At 41.9% G+C, this 24,759-nt stretch overlaps 1 protein-coding gene and 1 long non-coding RNA gene across 4 annotated transcripts in view; one reads left to right on the forward strand and one right to left on the reverse strand.

Annotated features, from left to right (window-relative positions):
* Nucleotides 1-23,181, reverse strand: part of GLRA1 (glycine receptor alpha 1) — an 82,877-nt gene extending 59,696 nt beyond the window's left edge. Inside the window, exon 1 of one of the 2 annotated variants that reach the window (XM_083488453.1) lies at nt 22,294-23,181. In XM_083488453.1, coding sequence (XP_083344579.1) covers nt 22,294-22,349 — 56 coding nt within the window. In that variant the 5' untranslated portion in view covers nt 22,350-23,181. The remainder of the gene's footprint in view (nt 1-22,293) is intronic. The other variant, XM_083488454.1, reaches the window with a different exon arrangement.
* Nucleotides 23,182-23,469: 288 nt separating this feature from the next.
* The window catches only part of LOC310699922, a 123,063-nt gene continuing 121,773 nt past the window's right edge, over nt 23,470-24,759 (forward strand). For both annotated transcript variants that reach the window (XR_014522306.1, XR_014522307.1), the window contains exon 1: nt 23,470-23,672. This is a non-coding gene — a long non-coding RNA (uncharacterized lncRNA). The remainder of the gene's footprint in view (nt 23,673-24,759) is intronic.

Below are 24,759 nucleotides of genomic sequence, written 5' to 3' on the forward strand. Positions count from 1 at the left end.
TGGCCTTCTGAATATTTTCATATGGCATCTCAGCATCATGCCCTCTGTACTCTGATTCAAAGAGAGTGTCCCTCCATTTTCTCAAGATTGTATCTGAAAAACAGAACCTGCTGGCATCATCCTATATGACTCTTGACAGTTTTGGAGCTGCTTTAGCTATTCTTTCCTTCAAACACATCTCCTCCTAACCTGCACAACTTTTTCTGTTTCTTTTTCCATTTTCATATTTAACTGGTTCTTTCCTCCCTGATTCTTGTTAGATATTTTCTCTGACCTACCCACTTCAGACTGTCCAGTACCTTCTGAGTCTTCCGTACATGCACATACTTACAGTCATACCTCATGTTATGGACACTTCAGGTTACGTGTTTTCAGGTTACGGACCGCGGGAAACCCGGAAGTACCAGAACGGGTTACTTCTGGGTTTTGCCACTTGCACATGGGCAGAAGTGCTAAATTGCGCTTTGCACATGCGCAGAAGCATCGAACCATGCCAAAACCTGCACAGACGCGGTGCTTCAGGATGCGAACACTGCGAGTTGCTGATGTGCCTCCGTCACAGATTATGTCCGCAAGCCGAGGTTCTACTGTACTTCATTTCTTTCTCCTCAGACAATTTATAGGCTTGTAACCTTATGCCTCTAGCTTATCTTTTGATATTCTTAGATCAAGTGTGGGAAAGCTTCATCCCACAGTCCAGACATGGCCCCCTAGGATTTCCCATTTCACCATGAGTCAATTTTCCTCAAGCCATGACCAGACTAAAAAGGTTCCCCATGTCTAACTTTGGTACATGGTTTGCTATCATGGACCCCTCCAGATGTTATTGGATTCCAACTCCCATCAATCCCATCCCATATGGCTATTGGTAATAGATTATGGGAGTTGTGTTCCAACAACATCTGGAGGACACCAAATTGGCTATTCCTGAAGAAGACAGGACTCACATGCCCTCAAACTTTCTCCAAAGTGTAGTTCTAATTATTGCATTAGCACTTTTTATATATATTCTGCCACCTGCTGCATAAAAATAATTAGACAGTAATTTAAAATGCCTGGGGGAAAAATCTTCAGAAAGCATAGTTTTTTTAAAAAGAGAGAGAGAGATTAAATATTAAAATGGGCAGCACAATCAATATTTGTATATAATTCAATTAAAAAACCAGCCAGGCTCATTTTCTGAATGTATTTCTGGCTGACGTGTGTGGCCTCTGAATGGGTAGTTTTCTGCAAGATATGCAGGAGCTTTCAGTGCTTCTAATGTGGCTAAAATATCCTCCCTCTGCTTCTGTTCCCTCATCTGTTAAAAAAGAAACAAAAAACAAAAAGCACCCACATGAACATACACAAATCCCAAATAAAGTGTCTTATAATTCTTTGCCTATCAAATGAGATGAAATGATAGAATATCACAGAAGTAAGAAGTAAAGATAAGGAAAGCGATATTGAAATTTGACTTGCTGGCTCACATTTTACAGGGTCTTAAAAGCCAGAAATTTGATAGTCCTGAAGATGGCAGAAGGAAAGCATAAGATCAAATACAAAAATTAGACGAAATTAATCCGTTCTGCGAGTCTCTTCATCTTGCGGTTTTTTCATCTTGTGAAGCACGGCTATTAGCGGCTTAGCGGCTATTAACGGCTTAGCGGCTTTAAGAAAAAGGAAACAAACTCGCAAGAACTCGCAAGACGTTTCGTCTTGCGAAGCAAGCCCATAGGGAAGTTCGTCTTGCGGAACGACTCAAAAAATGGAAAACTCTTTCGTCTTGCGCATTTTTCGTCTTGCGAGGCATTCGTCTTGCGAGGTACCACTGTACCATACGAAGTGTAAAGAGGCATGGAGGATGTGCAAACTGCTGAAGAAAAGCAACCTGCAGTGACTGAGGGATGGGTGTGCGTGAGAGAGAATGGACTGGCTATTATATGATATAGACTGAGTGGGTAACAGTTTTCAGCTTGAGGGTCTCATTCCATTCTGGACAACGTACCCGAGGACACAGAGGCAAAAAGTAGATGGGGCAACAAATGGACATTTAACATTTTTATAGTAAAACAGTTTCTACACATGCCCACACACTAGCCTCTATCCTGCATCTGGAAAAGCAAGAGGCATGACCAGAATTCAAGGCCACATTCCAGCCAGGCAAAAACATTTGAGGTGTGAAGCAGGCCAGTGAGGGGGATGGCTGTGGAAGAGTTTAGAGCCTCCTAGTTCTTTTTTTAAAATATATTTTTATTAAAGATTTCTTAGCTTATAAAAATATGTGCATTGTCTCTTTTTTCAGGTTGTGTTTTCTACAGATCAGTTTCATTTGTTGTGAGACATTGTTGTTGCCTACATTGTTAGGTTAGGAAGAAAAGAGGACGAGGGGGAATAGTGAGTGGGGTTGGGTTGGGTGGCAATGCTTCTATTCTTCTACTTAGTGTATGTCTGGGGTTTTGTGTCAGGATCACTTGTGTGAGTTCTTTTACTATTCACTTGTTGTATTTCCTTGGTGGTGAGAGAGGTTGAGGTTAGCCTAGGATGTGGTTGGTTGTCTTTGGTGGGCTGTAGTGAGATTTGTTTTTGTGTGTGAGTGGGGTATGTATGTGGTGGTGTTGTTTTTTTGAGAGACCTGTCAAGAGTAAGCATGGACCAATAGTATCAAATTGTATGGAAAACAGCCTAATTAGAATCATAGAATCATAGAGTTGGAAGAGTCCACAAGGGCCATCGAGTCCAACCCCCTGCCAAGCAGGAAACACCATCAGAGCACTCCTGACATATGGTTGTCAAGCCTCTGCTTAAAGACCTCCAAAGAAGGAGACTCCACCACACTCCTTGGCAGCAAATTCCACTGTCGAACAGCTCTTACTGTCAGGAAGTTCTTCCTAATGTTTAGGTGGAATCTTCTTTCTTGTAGTTTGGATCCATTGCTCCGTGTCCACTTCTCTGGAGCAGCAGAAAACAACCTTTCTCCCTCCTCTACATAACATCCTTTTATATATTTGAACATGGCTATCATATCACCCCTTAACCTCCTCTTCTCCAGGCTAAACATGCCCAGCTCCCTTGGCCGTTCCTCATAAGGCATCATTTCCAGGCCTTTGACCATTTTGGTTGCCCTCCTCTGGACAAACTAACCAATAAACTGGAACTGACATGGGCAGTGCTTTTTTCTGGGGGTACGCATACCCCTAAACATTTTGTGAATCTAAGTTTGACCTCACTGAGGGGCAGTTTTTCAATATGAGTAGGAAAATGCCCCTAATCATTTTTTTTTAAAGCAAAAAAGCACTGGACACAGGGATAAATAGAAGAAGACACCTTCATTCTGGTATGGTTCCCCTTTATCAAATACACAGTCCTAGCCCTGAGTTTATTTACACCTGGTACAGATAATGTACACCCATGGTTTGTACCTAGACATGAAAGCAGGAGGGGAATCCCACTTGAAATCTGTTGACAAGTCCAATGTTTTCACTATGTGTTAAGCTGTTATGCAGCCTTACTTGAAGCTCATTGTTTGAACAGCTTAACCTCATCAGTGGCTGAATTACAGCCGTGGGCAGAATGATGCCATTGCAGCTCAATGAGGGTGTAAATTCCAGGGCTCTTCAAACGGCAGTCAGTGCTCACTGGGTACATGAGAGAGCCTGCTGAGGTCTTTAGCTTTTAGAGTCTGACCACTTAGTTCCAGGTCACAAAGTCTTTGGCCTTGAAGAGTCCTTAGTTCTGTCCGCAGTGACTCAGCCAAGATAGCCCCTTCTCCCCCATTATATGCTTACACCCTTTTTATGGGAACCCCATGGAAGATGGTTATATTGTACATGCAAACAGAAAGCACGGGAGAAGACAGGTGGGGTAAAATTGCCCTCGCATGGCGTGTTAGTCATTCGGAAGGCTCTTTCCAAATGGAAATGCTGAAAAAAGGAGAGGGAGGAAATAAATGCGCTTCAGACTGCAGTGAACTTTATGTGCCAGGGCCCCATCCTCTCGCCCGCATCTCCTTGCTGCAAAAGCTTCTTCCAAACCTATAAAACAGCCCAATTAAACTGATTAAAACCAAGGAGAGCCACGGCAGGCTGAGATTGCGGTAGGACTCGGCTAAGCAAAAGGTGGCTCACTGTCACAGAGCAAAAGGAGAACACGCAGCCTTGTAAGCAAAGCAAGCCGTCAATGAGCCAAAGCCCAACTGCAGAAACAACAAAAAGGGAGTGTTGCTCTTGATGAGTCCCTTGTAAGCAATTAATGACACCTTTTCTCAAACCATTTTGATGGGATCCAAACTACAGCAACATTAACTAGAATCTGTTTTCCTTTCTTGCACTATTCGCTCATTTGATTTATAAACATTTATTTTCAAATGGTTAATATTTCAATTCAGGTTGGCCGTCCCTGTCCCTCCCCCCCCCTTTCTTTACGTTTTGTTCTTTGCAAGTGGCTGCAAAGCAGCAAGTCTCATTATGGCTTGTCTACAGGCTTAATGACAGCTCTAGCTTTTTTATTATGTGCCCAAGGAAAAAATGAACATTTCCCATCAAGCTTACTGTCCGTGACTTTGCAGAGGACCCTGGCTCCAAAGTCACAGAGGCAACTGGAAATGCCTGTCCTTGTACATGCCCATAATACTAGATGAGTTGATACATCTTAATGGCATTGCCCACTGTACGAGATGAACCACTCCTGCAATTCAAGGTATGGGGCAAGCAATTTGGTATGGTATGACATATGGCATTAAGTATAATCCTATCTCATTTTCGATTAAGATGGCTGTGATGTCATGAGCCACATCTATCTATCTGTCCATCCATCTATCCATCTCCATATTATAACACAGTGGTTAAATGCCTGAACTATCAGTTCGATTTCACCACAGATGTGAAATCACTTCACAACCTAAGTGAGTCTCATCCTCAGTCAACCCCCTGCAATATGAAGGGTCATAATGCTATCTTACCTTGCTGTGTTAATGTAAGGATTGCTGAGACAATATTTGTTATGTAGACCACTCTGAGCATTTAGGAAATGCACTGTATATGCACTTTTCATTCATAGGCCTAAGCAGAATTGGTGAGACGCTCATATTTCTTTATCACAGAACAAACCCTGAGCCTGCAAAAGATGTATACACATGCCTTATTTTTTATCTCACTCTAGGCAGTGCTGCAAATTTAAACACATTGAAATCAATGGGACTTAGACTTATGTTTAAGATTTAGATGTGAAGGGCTCATCATAAGGGCATCTCCTATACCTGGAGGATCAGAGCTGTAAGAATACAATGAATGTATAATTCAGTCAGTGTCTCATTTGCAGTCAAGAAAGAATGAAAGCCATAACTACAGTTTCTTGAAACCATTGGGAGCATATTCATTTACTGCAGCATAGCTTGGATACGTCCCTTGATTTCCCTATTACTTATCTGATGCTATTCTATCTATATCACTTCATCTTAATAACATTTGTATTTGCATGGAGCAGTTTGCTATAAATGTTTGGCGGTCTCCATGCATGGACTCTTATCATTTGTCAAAGTTGGATACGAGATTGCAGCTGTGGTTTTCTATAAGCAGCAGTGGATTTTATCTATCTCTTCCTATATATTTCTTGACTGAAGATGCAACGCCTACCATATATAGAATCTGTTGTTGCCTTTGATTTCAGGAAATTGCACAGCAAACTCTTTTTTAAAAATAACAGCCTGATAACCGATTCAGTCCATCACAAATCACACACCCCGTAATGTTTCTGTAACAATAAAAATATTTTTTAAAACAGAAATGCAAAATAAACAAGGTGATATACACTTAAAGAACTATCAGTGTTCAAATGTGAAAACGCATTTCACACAGAAGTCTTTATCAGGCAGTAATCTGATGAAGCGGTTTGTGGAACTTAAAAGTTTCACATTCCTATATCCTTAGAAATTAGTCCAGCAAAAGTTATAACTTTGTCTATTTGCATTTCTTCTCTTTAGGCTCAGAACTGCAATTATAGTACTGTGATCCTATAGCACTCTTCCCTAACCTGGCACCCTCCAGATGTTTTCAAAGCAACCCCAACCAGCATGGCCACTGTGATGGTGCAGTTGACTGAGGCTTATGGAAGTCATTGCATAAAACATCTGGAAGCCACCTTGTTGGCAAAGGCCATTCTATAGCTAAGGGATGGCCTATGGGTGAATTCACATATGGATGTTCATTGGTCAGTCACTGCAGTGTTGGGAGATTCCTTGCATACGAGTGACAGCTAACATCAAATGAAACACCATAGACAAACTTCACATCATTTCGTAGCCAGTGAAAGGCCTCCTCTTCAGCTGATGGTCATTAAGTGATGCCATCAGGTGATGAGATGCCAACTGATCCCTATGCATGTGTGAATCCATCCTAAACACAAGAAGTGCAATCCAGAACAGTAAAGTTTGTGGGAATGTTGCCATTTATTCCAGTTGGGCATGCTTTGCCTGGATAATGGGAGCTGTGGACTGGTGTTCCTGGGCAGCTGCCAGGCCCCCAGCCATCCATAGAGCCCATCACTGACACCTGCCCTGTCTTCCCCCTTTGAATCCCACCCCCAAGCCAGCAGTACTGGTAGCTGGGTCAAACCACCATTTAAATCCTTCACAATGTGGGAAGTCATCCAAAAATGTTTAATTTGGAACTGTTTAATTGGCTCTTTTGATTGTATTGTGATTTGGCATTGTATTGATGTGGCCTCCATTGGATTTTTATTAATGAAAAATTAATAATAATTAACAATAAAAATAAAAATCCCTCACAATGGCACAAACATAGCATTGCAGCAGGGCATGGTGAAGAATTAAAATGACAGCTAGACCCAGGCACCCAGCATTGTCCAGAGCAATTCAGATGCTGCTTCTGCCTGGCACTGTCACTAGGTAAAGTCACCAGAGCCTCCCAAGAGGAAACACTTTGTCTAAGTGCCACCTGAAACTGGAACCAGCCATACCAGAGTGAACAGAGATCACGTGAACATAAACCAACGAGGTTTATTTCCAAGTATGTTTGCAATGTGAATTTTACTTACTTAGAAGTCAGCCCTAATGGGACTACCTTTCAACCAACAACAGCAAACAGCAGCAACAAGGTATTTAGATTTATAGACTACTTTTCAGGCAACATACCTTCACAACAATAATTAAAATCTTCTGAACAAATTAAAAGCACACAACACAGTTACAATCCACACCGAACAATCCACAGCATCTAGTACAAATAAAAATACCGAAATGCAGAGTACAGAGGAGAAGAAATCCAACCAAAAGATGAGTTTTAAACTGGTAGTGAAAGCTCACAGATCTTATCTGGAAGGAAAATAAGTTCCATAGTTGGGTGGTCTGTATCAAAAAAGCCCCTTTTTGGATTGCAACACACCAAATCCCATGCAAATGTGGCACAATCATCCCCAACAGATCTCACCTTCTTCAGTCTCATTCCTGATAAAGGTCATCCAGTAAGGTGACCAAGGCTGATTTGGACCTGAACCCAGGCTGGTATACCCTTCAAGAGTATCTGAAGCTGAATGGCAACTACTGTGTCAGGAAGAAGATATTAGTGACTGGGTGGTAGTTGTTCACTGTCTCTGGATCAAGTATGTTTTTTTTTTAAGGAGAGGACACAGCCCCACCTCTTTCAAGGCATCAAGCACCCTGCCCTTCTGATACATTCACCACAAATTGAGCTCACCTGGTCAAGTCCCCTGGCTTGCTTGAACTAGCCAGTGTTCATGAACTGGCAGGACAATGGTGAGGGGGAAGGAGAAGAGGATCACAGTGAGGGGTGTATGCAGGACTGAGACACACAGGGTCAAGCTGGGGATGGGGAAGGAGAGGTTGGTGTAGGAAGTACTCACAGGATGATGGGGGATGACAAGGGGAAGGAGGTCAGTGCAGCAGGACCCTGTCTCCACACACAAGGCAGGCTTTGAGGCATAGGGAGAAGCAAGCTGGGCAGCCCAGGAGGCTGAAGCAGGCAAGGCCCCACAGCCCAACTCTCTAGCTGGCCAGCTGGGGCTCGCTAGCCCTAGGAGAAGGTGTATGATTCCTCAGCTGAAGTAGGCTTGGAGCAGGTGAGGGTCACATGCCTCATCAAGCCCAGATGTGGCACTCAGCATGCAAAGTATAAAAGGGCAACAGAGCTGAGGTGCTCTGTCTGCTCAACTGCCCATGTAGACCTTGACTTGGATGTTCCTGGATTGCCATGGGGCTGTGCTTTGGGTTTGACTCGGGACTGTATCCTGACTGCTGGACTTGGCTACTTGGATTGACCCTAAACCTTGTTTCATGACCTTCAGATTTTGGACTTTGCTTATGTGGATAGACCCTCGGACTTTGAACATGGCACACTGACTTGCTGCCAGGTAGGACAGGGGTTCAGGACACACTGGTCAAGGTCAAGGCGAGGGTCTTTACTAAGATCTTCAATAAGTCCTTACACCAGTCTATTGTCCCACCCTGCCTGAAGTCATCAACTATTGTCCCTCTGCCTAAAAAATCCACAATCAGTAGTTTGAATGACTATAGACCAGTTGCACTGACTCCAATCATCATGAAGTGTTTTGAGAAACTGGTGCGCCGTCACATTATTTCCTGTCTTCCATCAACTTTTGACAACTACCAGTTTGCATACAGAGCAAATAGATCCACAGAAGACGCCATCAATACCACTCTCCATGCTGCTCTGTCCCATCTGGAGCAGCCGGGGAGTTATGTGAGGCTGCTGTTTGTGGATTTTAGCTCTGCTTTTAACACTATCCTCCCCCATAGACTGGTGTCCAAGCTAGAGGCGATTGGACTCTCCAACTCCACCTGTCTCTGGGTTTTGGATTTTTTGTCAGAACGTTCCCAGAGGGTTAGAGTAGGGTCACACATGTCCACAGCCCTTAGCCTTAACACCGGCTCACCACAGGGTTGTGTGTTGAGTCCCCTGCTCTACACTCTCTATACGTATGGCTGTACAGCCATCTATTCCAGCAACAAAATCATCAAGTTTGCTGATGACACTACGGTGGTAGGGCTCATTTCAGGAGGGGATGAGTCCGCCTATCGGGACGAGGTGGAGCGGCTCTGTGTTTGGTGTGGAGAGAACAATCTGGCTCTTAATACGGCTAAGACCAAGGAATTGGTGGTGGATTACAGGAAAAAAAAGGCGGACATTCAGCCCTTGTATATCAACGGGGAACGGGTGGAGAGGGTGGTGGAATTCAGGTTTTTGGGAGTAGCTATCGATCAGGGCATGACTTGGAGCGCACATACCACTGCTCTGGTGAAGAAGGCCCAGCAGAGAATTTATTTCCTCAGACTTTTAAAGAAGAACAATCTGAGTGAGAGACTGCTGGTGTCCTTCTACCGAGGCTCCATAGAGAGCATTCTTACATACTGTATTTGTGCTTGGTTCTCCAGTTGTACAGCTAGGGAGAGGAAGGTGCTCCAGAAGGTCATAACCACAGCCCAAAGGATTATTGGTCATCCTCTCCCATCTTTGGAAGAACTGTACGGTTCCCGTTGTCTTAGGAAAGCAAATAACATCCTGCAGGATTCATCTCACCCGGGACACGGTCTGTTTGCACTACTGCCTTCTGGCAGGAGATATAGAAACATCAAGTCAAAGACAAATAGACTGAAAAACAGTTTCTATCCAAGAGCTGTGGCCTTTTTGAATGCTGTAACTCGATAGTGTGACCTGGGAGTTTGATGGGTGTGGTGTGGGTGTGGCTGGAATGTGGTTTGTTTGGTTGTTGTTGTTGTTTTGCTTTTGTTGTTTTAAGGGATGGCATCCAATTTCGTTGCACTTTGTGCAATGTTGCACTTGTGTAATGACAATAAAGAATCTATTCTATTCTATTCTATTCTATTCTATTCTATTAGGCCACACCATCTCAAGCGTTTTGTCCGCACTCTTAGGCCTCAAAGACTAATCACAGAAAACTGGTCCTGATGGTGGACTGGACACCTCATTTGGACTTACTTCAATCATGAAGTCAGCATAGACATAAGCTTCTTTATCCCCAAAGTGCCATATCATACAAGCTTGCCACAGCAAGCAACCATGGGCGCCAACACCCTACAGCTCTGCCAGATGACTACTTGAGGAGGCAATGGAGGCAGTAAATAACACCTTCTCCCTGTACTTGCCACCACACTAATGAGATCGATAGAATCTAGTACATAATAACTACACAATGAGAGCTCCACCGTCTGCGCTGCAGCTGTCATCTGACTTGCTCCTTTACCCAAAGTTCACCTAAAACCAGCATTGGAAAGGTTCCTCTGAAACAATCATGAAAATTATCCTCTTCTTTTTGCCATTCCATATCAAGTCCAGGGCATCAATATGATCACCAGCACTGCCACCTAGTAACTTCCCCAGGGTTTGCAAGAATCCATTGGATTTCAGAAGTCTCTGGGGTGGATCATCTTTATTCGGCCCTCCACCCCTGCAGGGGAGTAGCAGCCACCAGTCTGTATTACACCAGACAATGGTTTGACCAAGACAACCTTAAAAAGGTAAAGGGACCCCTGACAGTTAAGTCCAGTCGCAAACGACTCTGGGGTTGTGGTGCTCATCTCGCTTTACAGGCCAAGGGAGCTGGTGTTTGTCCACAGGCAGTTTTTCCGGGTCATGTGGCCAGCATGACTAAGCTGCTTCTGGCGCAGTGGAACACTGACACCAGAGCAGCACAGAAAAATGTAATTTACCTTCCCCTCCGGAGCAGTACCTATTAATCTACTTGTACTTTTGGCGTGCTTTTGAACTGCTAGGTTGGCAGGAGCTGGGACTGAGCAATGGGAGCTCACCCCGTCATGGGGATTTGAACCGTTGACCTTTTGATCAGCAAGCCCAAGGCCACCCGCTTTCTTGGACCAAGACAACCTTAACCCCCCTCATATTCAGAGCCCCGCTTCCTGCCCTAGCGCAAAGAGCACTAGCAAAATAAAGAACATGCTCTGCAGTATGTGTTAGGTCAGTGACATATTGTGAGACATATTTCCATGGCAGCCATGCAGCCCTGAACTGGTTCTATCAAGGCAGCCCTTGCATCTAGCTGTAATTCTGGTACCAGGATGAATACTTTTAAATAAATAAATAGTAATGATCAAAGTACAATTATGGATTCCCTACAAATAATAGCAACAGCTGTTTATCAAACTACTTGAAATAACATCTCTGTTAAATAAAGCAAATTTACCAGTCCCCCCCCCCCCGAATGTCTTGCAGGATTGGGTTCAGTGTTCGTCATACTCAGATTAGACCCACAGAAAATAATAGACATTACAAACTTAGGTCCAGTAATGTCAGTGGGTCTACTCTGAGTAGAACTAAATTGGAGAATAATTTGCAGACATTTGACTATTCTAGACCCTTATAAACACATAATGCATCAATGTAACCGTTCCATTCTGTGAGAAGAATTTACAGGTAAATGTGGTCTGTGCAGTGATTTCCCTTCCCTTGTAATTCCTTTGTCAACACTGATATCTGAGATTTTTAATTTTTTTAATTACAGTGCTTATGGGCTCTAAGAGACAGCAATGACTTCTTAGCTGCACACAACAGTAGCACTCCTTTAGAAGTCTGGTTTGTTTACTGACAAAAGGCGTTATGTCTGAACTCTGGAATCCACATAAATGTGGAAGAGTGAGATGAATTAGTCTCAGCTGCATACACACAACATTTCATTCTAGAATCAATGGCGTGAGTACTTGTTATTGTTTTTGTGTAGTCCACACACAACTGAGCTCTGCTGCATATTGTTTGCCCCTGAAAAGTGCTTCTTGAGAAAATAAATTCCAAAAATAAAAGCTTGTTGCAGGTTGATTCTGCATTACCCTGCAATTTGTCCTGGCAATGGAGGAGGGGGTATCTCCACACCTGTCCAATGGGGCTGTGGGTGGGCACATACCAAGCTTGCAATTATCACTTCTTTTTCATTTACCTGGGGCATGTGCAAGCATGGATAATGTAATCAAGGGGTGGGTTTTCAAATGCTTATCAAGTAATCACACTGAACCTTGTGGACAGCAAGATCTTGGAATCAATCTAGATTTAAAGCACTGTGTTAAGGATGAATATGAATGATTCCAAATTGAGAAAAGCTATATTTTTGTGCAACAAACTGGTTAGTATGTACATAGCCTCAGTCTCGCCCTTCATTTGTGCCACTGACTGCTGCTGGAAAATATGAATCCCACTGATTTTAAAATCCATATTGGCACAATATCTTTATTCGGCCAACTCAAATGTCCCAAAATAGTGTGCAAGCTTTCCGATTCTCATAAATCTGGCATGATGAAGCTAGCACACCATTTTGTGACTTTTGGGTTGACCTAATGAAAATATTGGCCTGGAAAGTTTCTTATGGGCCAGCATGGCTTTTTACTTTTTTGACTGATTTTGAAGGTGACTGTGATAGATGGAGCAGAACGAAAGGGGCTGGTGCAGTTTATTTCCAGATATAGCCTTATGAGATTGGAGAGCAGGTGGTGGGTGGAAAAAGGAGCCATGCTTTACTTTCTTGGCCAACATGATTCATAATGAGCCTGTCGTTTTCTTCTATTGGGGTTTGTTTTGTATGTGAATATGCACTATTTCCAAATCCCTCCATTTTTAGAATCCCGAGAGGCCGAGAGACTTTTGTGACCTTAATTCTACTTGACAGTCCTTAAAAGAAGGCTTTGCCTCTACAAGATGGAGAAGCATTGTGTTTCCCTGCGATACCTCGCTACTCCACGAATAAATTGTTTGCTTGGAAACCCACTCAGCATTTGTTCCAATAACAACAACAATAAAAAAACGTGTGAGCATTCTGGGGTATAAGAGGCAGCACTTTAATATCTGTTTTCACATATCTGAATTCCACATCCAAATTTAAACTTCTGGCAAAATGCGATAAACTGTGGAGAGGAAAACAGGCTCCTGAGCGAAGAGTTTGTATCTACCCTGTCAAGCAACAGACCATCAAATGTGATGTCCAGCTTTAGGGAGCTTTACTGTGAAGTGGATTGGCCAGCCCCAAGTTTGAATTCAGAGGCTATGATCCTGAATCTTTCCCTTTAGAATGTTTGATCTTTGAAAAGGAATTTTAATATATTCCAAGATGGAACCAGCTTCCTCTTGTGTCCGTCCTCCACCTCTCCTTTTTCTGCTTGGAGGCACGAAATGAACTGTGTTGGTTTTTAACAGAACTAGAGGCTTTCTCTCTCCTCAAACCCACTAGGACATTAATAAGAAAAATGATGGGAGGCCTGGCTTGTGTGGGAGGCAGCAGCAGGAATTTCCCCTTAAAATGCCGCTCTCACCCTGCTGAATGGCCCTGAGTTACATATATTCATACTCCCACTGATTTTCTTCTTTTTTTCTGGGGGGGTGGGTGGACATTGCCGCGATTGCACAGCTTCCTTTGAAATGTGTGCTGCTAATGAAAACAAACATGGAAGGGAGTTCGTCTTGGGAGTCATCTATTGGTGTATCTTGGGCTGCCGCCGCCGGCTTACATCTGAAGACGATGTGCAATGATTGATGGCACTGCAAGAGCAGCTGTACCATGCATGCACTGCTTTTCGTTTTGGCAAACCCTTTCTAACCATTTCTCCTTTTCCTTAGAAGAAAAGAAGGCTGAAACATCTCAGCTTTCTGAAGGCTGTTCTGCAAATTTAGCTTTTTCCTTTTTTTTTTTAAGATCTCTGTGGAATGGGATACGAGAGTGAATCTGTCAGTCAAGATTTCTTATGGTTTATTTTGTACTGATGCAACAGAGACACATTTGTTTGCTGCCAACGCAACATATTTACATGATGCAATGCGTTAGCTAAGTAAGTGGCTTACACGGTACAAGATATCGCATGAATAATTGTCTATATATAATGCTTTTTGTTCTGAAGAGGACATCCTCTCCTTCTTCTCTCTCTCCCTATCTTTCTCTCAGTCATCTCCCTCTTGAAGACTATTGTGTGGTGGTTTTGGAAGGGGAGATGTCCAGCATATTGGAACTTAGTCATTAGGCGCTCTAATTATCTGAAAGTTTGGCAATTTTAGGATTGTGATTTGGTCAACAAAATTCTGTGTAGTTTGGCATATATTGCCTTTAGCTGCTTTTGCTAGCAGATTGCCAATGGCAAATCATTTGCCAGTGAAGTATCTTATTTATTGCTGGTATTCTCTGGTGGGATACTTATTAAACTTATAAAAATTTATTTAACAATATGTATATACTGCTCAACTGTAGATGGAATGTCTAAGCAGTTAAGAGACACAGTTAAAAACAGGAATTTAAAAATTCAAAAGAATAATTAAAATCTTCAATAAGCTAAAACCAGACCAAAAACACATGTTCACTTCTACTATTTATTTATCAATATTTAATGAGGCCTAATATTTAATGAGGCTTCCTCTGCTTTAGGAAAAGGGTTGATATTAATTATCACTGGATTAGGCCCCATGGCCTATGATTCCATGAATGCAAACTATTTGATTCCATTAAGGTCTGTAGCTTTCTCATTTTCTAATATGTAAACAGTCACGTATTCGGCAATGAGAGTCAATGCCTATCACTTTACATGTCAGAAAATAGTGACCTGTGAATTTTCAGTAATTTGTTGATCTCAGCCTACGTAAAATCTGTGTACATCCATGTGCTTTGTACCTGTCAGTTATCAATTTTAGAGATAATCATGGATATTTTATGGAGAGGCATCACAGATTTTTATGGACAGAAGGAAGCATGAGAGTTAATAAGCCATTGAAATGTGCTCAGTCATGAGACACTTTACTATGTACTTTTTCCAGTGTCCCCCCCAGCAAGTTAATAATAATAATAATAATAATAATAATAATAATAATAATAATAATAATAAATTATTATTTATACCCCACCCATATGGCTGTTTTCCCCAGGCACTTTCAATAAAATATTAAAAATACAACAAAACACCAGACATTAAAAACTTCCCTAAACAGGGCTCCCCACCCCCTGCAGTGGTTGGTTACTTATTTGTACAAATGTAGCCTCACATTTAACTGGGTCTCAGAAAACATAATCAAACATTATCTCTTCAGCTAGGCATCTTGCCTTTTTGTAGGCTCTCACCCTATGATTCCCCCCCTCCCCTTATGCATAGGTTATCAATTATTTCACCAGGTTTTCTAATGCTGATTTATCCAGATTCTTTGGGGCATTTTTGAATCACAGCCAGTATCTGAAATCATTCAAATTCCCCCCCCCTCTCTCTCTGTGTGTGTGTGTGTGAGAGAGAGAGAGAGAGAGAGAAGGTGAGAGGGTAAGAGGGTGGAGGAAAATGAATGACTTAGATTGTAGTCCTGAACATCGTTGCTTGCAAGTAAGTTCCACAGAAAGCAATGGGACCCATTTCCAAGCAAGTGCGTTTGGAATTCTGTTAGAAGCTTTGAAGAGATGATCCCATTAAACACAACACTCAAGGTGACAAATGGAAATAACTTTCCCATTGCCACAGTGCCAGTGAAAGTACAAAGGACAGTAAGAGCAGGAAGTCAGAATAACAGTGCATTAAACGTAAGGGGGGAGGGGACTATGACAATGATTTAGGGAACTTTTCCTCACAGCACAATCCTTTGGGAAACAACCATAGATCAGTGGTAACATCTGTCTTGCATCCAGAAGGTTCCAAGTTGAACCTCCAGCATCTCCACGTAGAGCTTGGAGTCAGCCCGGTCTGAATTCCTGGAGAGCTGTTGCCAGCCTGTGCAGATAATATTGAGCCTAGAGGGGCCAACCGGTCGGTCTTGATATAAAGTGCCCTCCCTGTGGAATGCCCTCCCTTCAGATGTCAAGGAGATAAAGAATTACACAACTTTTAGAAGACATCTGAAGGCAGCCCTGTATCGGGAGGTTTTTAATGCTTGATTTTTTTAATGCTTTTAAACATGCTGTAAGCCGCCCAGAGTGGCTGGGGAAACCCAGCCAGATGGGTGGGGTATTAATTGATTGATTAGGGCAGATTCCTATGTAGCTAACCATGCTTATGCAGAAGGAAGGCCCATTGCCTAACAAGTGCAGCTACGGCTGTAGCTTTAGTACCAGATTTAAACAGGCTGGAAAACTGGTCTTCACTGGTCCTTTAAAGCACCTAGATTTGGAGAAATGAAACAGTTCCATTCTGCCATATAGGAATCCTAATTCGAAATTAACATTTACTCATATTCTGATCTCTCTGATTCTCAAATCACTTGGCGGCAGGTAAGAAATAATGATCTTTCCGTTGTATTAGCCCACACCTTGCAGTTCACTTTTATAAGGAGGCTTTGTGTGTTTGCTCTGAAATGTCTGTGTATACTAGCATGGTATGGATGGACAGAAAGGTGGCAGAAAGGTAGAGAACTTTCTGCTGCTTTTATTCCATTAGTGGACATTGTCAAACGTCCACATTCTGGTGCTGGGAATGTTAATCTTTCTTGACCAAATCTCACGAGGATAGGGGGGTCATCCTGTAAAGCTATCTGTCCAAGCCTTTTGCAGCGACTTGTGGCTGCTGCAGTGCTCTGCCTCTTCCAAATGCTTTCATTACGGAGTTGAGTCATTTTGTGGAGAGAACAACAAATCCTCCTGCCTCTAGTACTACATTGCTCAGATTGAATAGATGTCTGCAAATGAATGTGAAAGCTACTTTCCTCTTATCCTTTGACTCTTCCGAGAACGCAGGCTATTGAGGGGTTTGTCATGGGCATTGGACTAATAAAGGGATAACCAAGGACAATTCTGAACCTTTACCTTACCACTCTTAATCCCAAAGGAGATGCTTGAGATTGCAAAAGACCAATACGGCTACTATTGCCAACCATGGAAAATACTCAGTCCACAACATAAATGCTTTTCCAGGTTTCTTTTGATGCCATGTGGATGACTACATAGTACCAGACTTAACATCTGTACATGTCTTTATCTTGGAAGACAAATACGATTGGTAATAGTTTTTAAAGTTTTCAGTAAAGTTTGTAAAAAAGAAAAAAGAAAAGAAAAAGACAATTTTTTAATTTTTTTTAAAGGAGCATGGGATGTGGCTTGTTTGTCCAGAATTGTCTGTTCCAACTGGCAGCAGATTTCTGAGGTTTTGGACAGAGAGCTTCCCCATAGCATGCTACATGATTCTATAAACTGGAAATGTCAGGGGTGGAACCTGAGACTTTCTATATGCAAAACATGTGCTTTGCTACAGAGCTAAGACCCCTCTTTTTTATGACCACCACCATCTGCCCTGAGTCATTCAAGATTAAGAACAAGTCGATGACTCTGGTGCTCTAGTACAGGGGTCTGCAACCTTTTCCAGCTGTGGGCCGGTCCACTGTCCCTCAGACCATGTGGTGGGCTGGACTATATTTTGGGGGGAAAAATGAACAAATTCCTATGCCCTACAAATAACTCAGAGATGCATTTTAAATAAAAGGACACATTCTACTCATGTAAAAACACACTGATTCCTGGACCGTCCGTGGGCCGGATTGAGATGGCAATTGGGCCGCATCTGGCCCACGGGCCTTAGGTTGCCTACCCCTGCTCTAGTAGGAGCAAGTGTGGTGACCATTACAGAAGTTTGGGCAGCAGCTCAGTGCAGGGCTTGAAAGCTCTCCAGAGATATTGGGATGGTGGCTTTTGGAAGGAAATTATGGTAGCCTACATAGGCTTTTGGACTGATCTAACTGACTAGTTTTTATATCTTACAGGAACCTAAGACGGATTAAAAAAAAAAGACCAAATTGGCCACATTAGTTTTTCTGTGCTGCATTGTGAGCAATTCAGCCAGGGACATGGTTAGTGTCAGACCCCAAATCTCCTCTTCCTCTTTTAAAACTGATTTTTTAATATATGTACTGTGCTTACAGAGTGGTTCGGTGTGTTGCAAACTGTGGTGCTGAGGAGACCCCAGCCAATTCCTATCTTAAATTTGCCCAGAGGTACCCTATGCATTTATCCAAATATCTGCCATTACCCTGCTTCCCAGATCTATTAAGCACCTAGTAACACCCCTGTATTAAGCCAACTTGGGAGAAACCTGTTCCTATCAATCTTCTGCAGGACTTTATAGATTCCCTTATCATTTAAAAATTGTCAAAGGGATTCTCAAAAATCCTGTCGACTAATTGAGACAGAAGAAGCAAACAGAGAGAGAGATCAAGAGATCTTGTTAACTCAAGTGTGGAAGAGAAGTGTTAGTGTCATTCTATTATGTACTCTGTAGAAATTACATGTTTAAATTCCCCCCCTTTAATATTGTGACGAATATTTCAAATGTGAAATTAAAAAAAAGATATAACATAAAAGACAAACATGGGATTAAATTATGGACTGTACATAATAGAAGAGAAGTCAGTAATAATAATAATAATAATAATAATAATAATAATAATAATAATAATAAAAATAGGGGTTTAAGCTCTTTTAGGCAAAGTCTAGGCTAGAGCAGAAATATAATAATTTCCCCCCACCACTTAATGTGTACAAAGCATTCCTTTAAGCAACAACAATGAGGGCATGGTATTAGACACATGGAAACCTCTCTTGCTGTCTTACTTACAAATTCCACTGCAATGTTATCCAGCACTGCAGAGGTACAAGGAAAAGACTGGCTATCTGGAATCTCGGCTGCATTTTTATGTCCCAAGGGCAAGAGTAATGCTTTTCCTTTTCTCTACTTTTTTTTTTAAAAAAAGTTTATTTCTAGTGAGATTCCAAAAAAGCAGATCGCTATACTCTTGTGTTAAATAGAAATGGAAATTAACATGTTAATATGGCAGCCTCTCATCCGTCAGAAGTGTGTTTGCAATGGAAATCAACAAGATGCAGGAAAATGATAGCTAAAGTAGTTAAGTGTATCCAACAGGTTCTTTGAACAGCCAGGAAGTTGCAGTTTACCAACCAATACTATTCTGCTAAGTGCAAACTCATCACTACAGGAAAGGCCTAATCCATGTATAACAGGTTCTGTGAATCTGAGCAACTGCTTTTGGTGCAACGTAGCTTCAGATACTGCTTTCTCTTGGAAGTCCAAACCAACCAACCAACCAACCAACCTTCCTACTAACTTCAGGGAAAGTTGCTTCTAATTTATTTCAGTACAAAAGAGCTAAGAATCAAGCTTAGCCCTATTTAATGAACTGTAAAGATGCACCAGCACCCATCTTCCTCAATGCACAACCCAAATTATGTCTGTGATATGACCTTTAAAATATGGATTGGATATTCATTGCTTAGACAGATAATTTATGGACTTATTTTAGACAGTGACAATATAAATGAGACTGAATGAAAATATCACTTTTTAAAAATTACCGTATATATTTGTAAGCTCACATTGATATTCGTCTCAGTACATTATGAGCACCTTGTACGGACAACCAGGACCAGTGATTGTATCTGTTAGGCAGGTAGGCATTTAGATGTATCACTCTCTGTATTAATTAGCAGCAAAGTTTTGTACTTTGCATTGAGGATACTATAAAAGAGAGCACTCGTGCTCTAACAATACCTAGACTTCGTAGAGTTCTGTCTATAACTCGGTTGGTAGACAACCCTACAATTCTATGATTTGTCAAACATAAATGCCATTTTCCATTCCCTTTTAGCCTCAGCCTAGCTATGTATTGAAACTGTTGCAGCCTGCAAAGGCTTGCTCAGATACAAGGATACTGATGTCCGAACTTCTTCCATGAAAGGCCCGTTTGAATCAAATTATTTCAAAAATACTCTGAGCGTAACAGAGGCAAATATTATATTGGCAATATCATAATGTTTGCAATCACATACCAGATGCTATTTGTCGCTACAGATTTGGAAGGTTTTAATGGCTTACAGAAGGCCTTATGTTTCAACAGAAGCTTAGCTTTCATCTCTCATGTAATTGCTGTATATGCTTTCCCCTCCCTTTTTTATTTTCATATTGCAGACTATGTGTTGACGCAGTATGGGCTCTTACTTCAATCCTAAACTACTTGGGTTTCACAGGTCGGTGGAGAGGGGAGGCATCCAATGCTATCTAATGCACTGCACATTTCTGTTCTATCATGGGTTATTGGATTACTAGGTTGTTGCATTTTTAACATCACATATCACTCCGCAGGTATAATTGGTTTTTATTAACTTTCCAAATAGCCCTTAATCCACTACACTAAAATCACAAATGATTGGGCTGAAGATGAGCATCATGGTGGTGGAAGGTACAAGAGACAGGAAGAAACTCTTTTCTACAGACACTGTTGCTTTGGGGGAATATTTGCAGATGTCAGGTTAAGGTTGCTCGAAAGTTCCTTAGACCCAGAAGGGTTGTTGTGGCAAATATCTAAAAACGCCAGCGTAAAGCTGTGTAACATCAGCTGCAATCCTGCACCTTCTTACCTTGGAGTAAGCTCCATTGAACTCAGTAGGGCTGAGTTTGCGTTACAGGACTGTGCTGATACAGTCATTATGAAGTTTCTTTTCCACAACATGCCTGTGAGGTAGTTGAACATGGAATGGGCAGGACCTAAAATTCTCAAGGAATAGGAGTCTGAATGCATATGTTTCATATAAAACATGACTTACTCAAAGTGCATGCATTCTAAACTGGAACAAGATGGAAGCATAGGAATATTTAACTATACATATCCCCTGCTTTTGATTAGTCCTTGGAATGGAGGAACGATCTTTGGTTTCCATCTATTACAGGCCCTGCTATAACTTTAGGTGAAAAGCTTTTTTCTTTCTTTTAGGAGGCTTTGCTGACATTCTAAACTGTTTAGGTACATAATGTTCATCTCTCTTCTTAAATATTGTCCTCTCTCTCTCTCTCTCTCATTTGTTTTGCATTCCAGTGTAACCTCTTCACTGTCCTGCATAGCAATTAGCTTACCACACTCCACGAGGAGATCTACATTTAAGATATTTTCAGTTCAGGGTGAAAGCATATGACACATTTCTGCTGAATTAAGGTTGCGATCCTGTACACAGATAGGCAGTAGAAGTCCCACTGAAGTCTATGGCATGCAGGGTTGCATATGCTTCTATTCAGCACTGCATGTGTATGCTTTGTAAATGCAGATTTCCTGTATTATATGACCTCTGGAAGGGCAAATATGTTTCGTACTGGATGTCTTATTTATTTTATTTTGATTAATTGGAAGACTGAAAAGGCTTCCAACACTGACCTTCTTAGAACAAAGCCAATTAATTCTAACATCTAAGAGATCATAATAGTGCATCCGCAGAAAGAAAGAAAGAAAGAAAGAAAGAAAGAAAGAAAGAAAGAAAGAAAGAAAGAAGCATTGCTTTGGCAATGTGTCTATATATAAAATGTATCAATATCTATCTATCATTAATTCATCTTTCTCTGTCAAAACAACATCTTTGCTCCACTAAAACACATGGAGGATGAAGTGGTTCAGTCATGCAACTCAAATGGAGTGTAATACTTCTGAATCCTGCAGGTTGTGAAACAAATATAGGTTTCCAAATATGCGCATATGACACCTCTCATTATCTCAGAAGATTGCATTGTTCATTCTCACACAGCAGGACAGATAACAATTATTTCCTCCCTGTGATTAGTAAGATATTTTGAGAGAAGTATGTGACAGTGCTGGCCAGGTCATTTTGGAGACAGACTCTCACACATACTGCAATCCCACAGACAATTACCTGGCAGTATGTCCCACTGAACTTAGTGAGGGTTACCTCTGAGTAGACATGCGCAGGATTTCACTGACAATCTCATCTTATGATGGGCAAAGTTAACAACAACAACCATACAAGAGAACTTTTGTGGAAAGTTTTTTTCAAAGCTGAATTTCATAGCAGGGTATAAATATATTGCTACTAAATCTGTTGGGTATAGTCAGAATAATTCACCTAGCACAAAGTGATTCTGAAAGTTTAATGATGATAGAGGCATAATCACAACATTGCTCTTCTCAACTTGCATCCTTCCCCCCCCCCCCAAGTCGGAAAATGAAATATTTAGTTTCGTGGAGTACGACTGCAACCCTCGCCATCACCACTAGTTGTCGCATTCCTACCAGTTTGAGCACCTGGCGTTTTCAGCACTGCGGTTACAGGCAGAGAATGCAGTGCTAATTACACCGAGTAACTCATAAAGCTGTCAGAAGTCCTTATACTCTGAATTAAACAATTAGAAACAGAAAATAACCAGAGAGAGAAAAGTATGTGGGGATATCCCAAAGGAGGACTTTCTTCTCTCAAGTCGGACTCAACGCACATGCCAGATCTTATCATTGCAATCTCAAATACCCATACACCCCTAGCTCAGTGGTTTAGAAAACAGCCTACCTGAAGAATACTATGGTCTCCCAAAGGTAGACTCCAAGTGCATTGAGGTTACACATTTTTTCAGATCGGATGAATTTGTAGTCCACACGTCAGAACAAGCGAATTGGCACTTAGAAACAAAAATAAATAAATAAATACCAGACTGGATAAAATGGTGGAAAATATCCTCTTTGTTAATTTTGTACACAATCCTTGCAGTTAGAGGTGGCGTGGGGAAGAGGAGGCAGTTGAACATAGACGGGCGAGGCGCTGGGATTTCAGGACCCTGGACAGCAAACCACCCCCCCACGTTTCAGCACCTTGGAGAGAGAGGGGGAAAATGGACATTTAAACTCCAGCGCTGCTCTCGGTGTTAACAGCTTTGCTTCGATGACCAGATCCCTGCAAAGAAATCTTCCTTCCTTGCTTCCTTCCAGTAGGATCCCAGTGCGCGCACCGGGCTTCTGGACCATGCAGAATGCTACGAGAATATATTGGCCATGTGGGGGGAAACGGGGGGTGGGTGGGAGTAAGAAACCCAACGGATAATCTCCTCGGGCGCCCGGGGTGTCTTCCTCAGTTATATCCAAGGGAATTTGCAATCCTTCTTATGCAGTTGCTGCATTGTTCCGGAAACGTTGCTTTCCCGGTGGGTCGACGTTTCGCTGCTGTCGATTCCAGCTTCCCGGGATCTTTTCCCCACGAATAAGTTATTATTGCTGCAGGGAAGGTGTCCCATCGCTCGGGGCGAAAGTGGGGAAGGAAGCTAAGGGCAAGTTTCATGGGGCTGGGATTCCCATGGTGATCAGCGAGGAAGCCGAAGAGGAAAGTCTCTCAGTGATCTCTCGATCCAGTCCATTTTCCTCCTCGCCCCATCTTCACCTCCATAGAACTCGCCGGATCTTGAGACTTTCTTGCTGCATTAATTTACTAAACTAAAAAAAAAAAAATGGTGTGTGTGCGGGGGGGGGGGGAACGGTTGGAGGAAATGTTTTTCTTAAAAAAAAGAAAAAGAAAAACCCCAACAATAAGCCTGCCTCTGTAGAGTCCTCGCTCCGCCCACCAACTCGTCTCATTGGCTAGCGAGGTTGAAAAGCTACACTCTGTTGTGCTTGGATCAAACGCCTGTTCTTCGGCAGAGGAAGTTAACCTTTAAAGTGCTGGTGGCTTTTCCTCCCCCTTTTCCTCCTTTCAAAAGCACCGGCTTCTAAAAAGAAGTCTTCCAAATCTCTCTTTGACACGACACACTCCCAACAAATGTAACACAATCGCTGGGTGTCGATCCACGGAGCGATCTGCGCGCTTAACAGCTTTTCTTTTGTTCTCCTCCTCCTCCCTTGACTTTTAAACAGAGTTGGAAATGAAACAGCAGAGAGAGGGAACCCACCAAAGCGAGACAGGTAAGGAAAACTTGTCAGTTTCAGATCACAGAATGAATAGGGCTAAACTTCACCATCTTTTGCTTATCACTAAACGGAAAGCATGCCGATTCCTCCAAATCTAGAAAGAAAGATTCGACTTCTGTATTTTTTTAAAAAATTAAAGCCTGAGATTAATAAGAGCTTGAAATTCTGTCTTTAGGGGCTTCTCTGCTTCCTCCCCCCCATGCAATTTGATTGATCCTTCTATTTTTAAAATTATTATTAAAATGTGCTCCATGGAACAGACATTTCTACCTGGCTTTCACATTGTCTCTATTATTCCCATTCAGTCTGTGGCAAAAAAGTAACTTGCTGATATTCTGTTAGGCTTGTTGTCAAGCAGGCGATTCATACACACACACACCCTGGCATTTTTTTTTTTAATAGACCATCTTTGCCTATTTTTGCTCGTTCTCCTGGCTTATGCCTGTCTCTGCAGGACAGCACTGGAAATTAATCTACAATATAGTGCTTCCTAAATGTTTAAGAAGGCATTTGTACATTTAAGCGATACACAGTATTGGTTGTGAAACTGCATTCACTCTTTCAGATTTCCCCAGACCCTTGAGTGGCATGAACGTCAGCCTGTACTAGCTCTGATGTTCGAAGAATGATGCCCACTTACTGTGATGTGACATCACTAGGTTGCTTCCCCAGTCACAAGTAATTTGCTATTCTTCAATACAGCAAGGGTTATGCATGTAACTTCCATGTGATCCATTAATGACTAAACTGAGAGGTTCCAAGGGAGCCCTAGGCAGTAGGCAATATGTTTTCACAGTTGGATGTCAACTCACTGACAATAAGGTTGGCAGAACTCTATAACCAAAGAGAAATAATTAAATCAGTGGGACTTAATAGGTAATATTAAGTACTTTCCTGTTGATTTCCTATATACCAAAGAGACTTCAGTATGCAGTTCAATCCTACGCATATTTGCACATAGAAGTAAGTCCCACTGAGTTTGATGGGGAGTTCTCCTATAGGAAGCATATTTTAAATGCCAATGTGTTCTACACTTCAGCAGTGTCTTTAATATTTACAGGCATGCTCCAGCTGAAGTTAT

The sequence above is a fragment of the Podarcis liolepis genome (genome assembly GCF_965112155.1).
Source record: "Podarcis liolepis genome assembly, chromosome: 2".
Classification (NCBI taxonomy): Eukaryota; Metazoa; Chordata; class Lepidosauria; order Squamata; family Lacertidae; genus Podarcis; species Podarcis liolepis.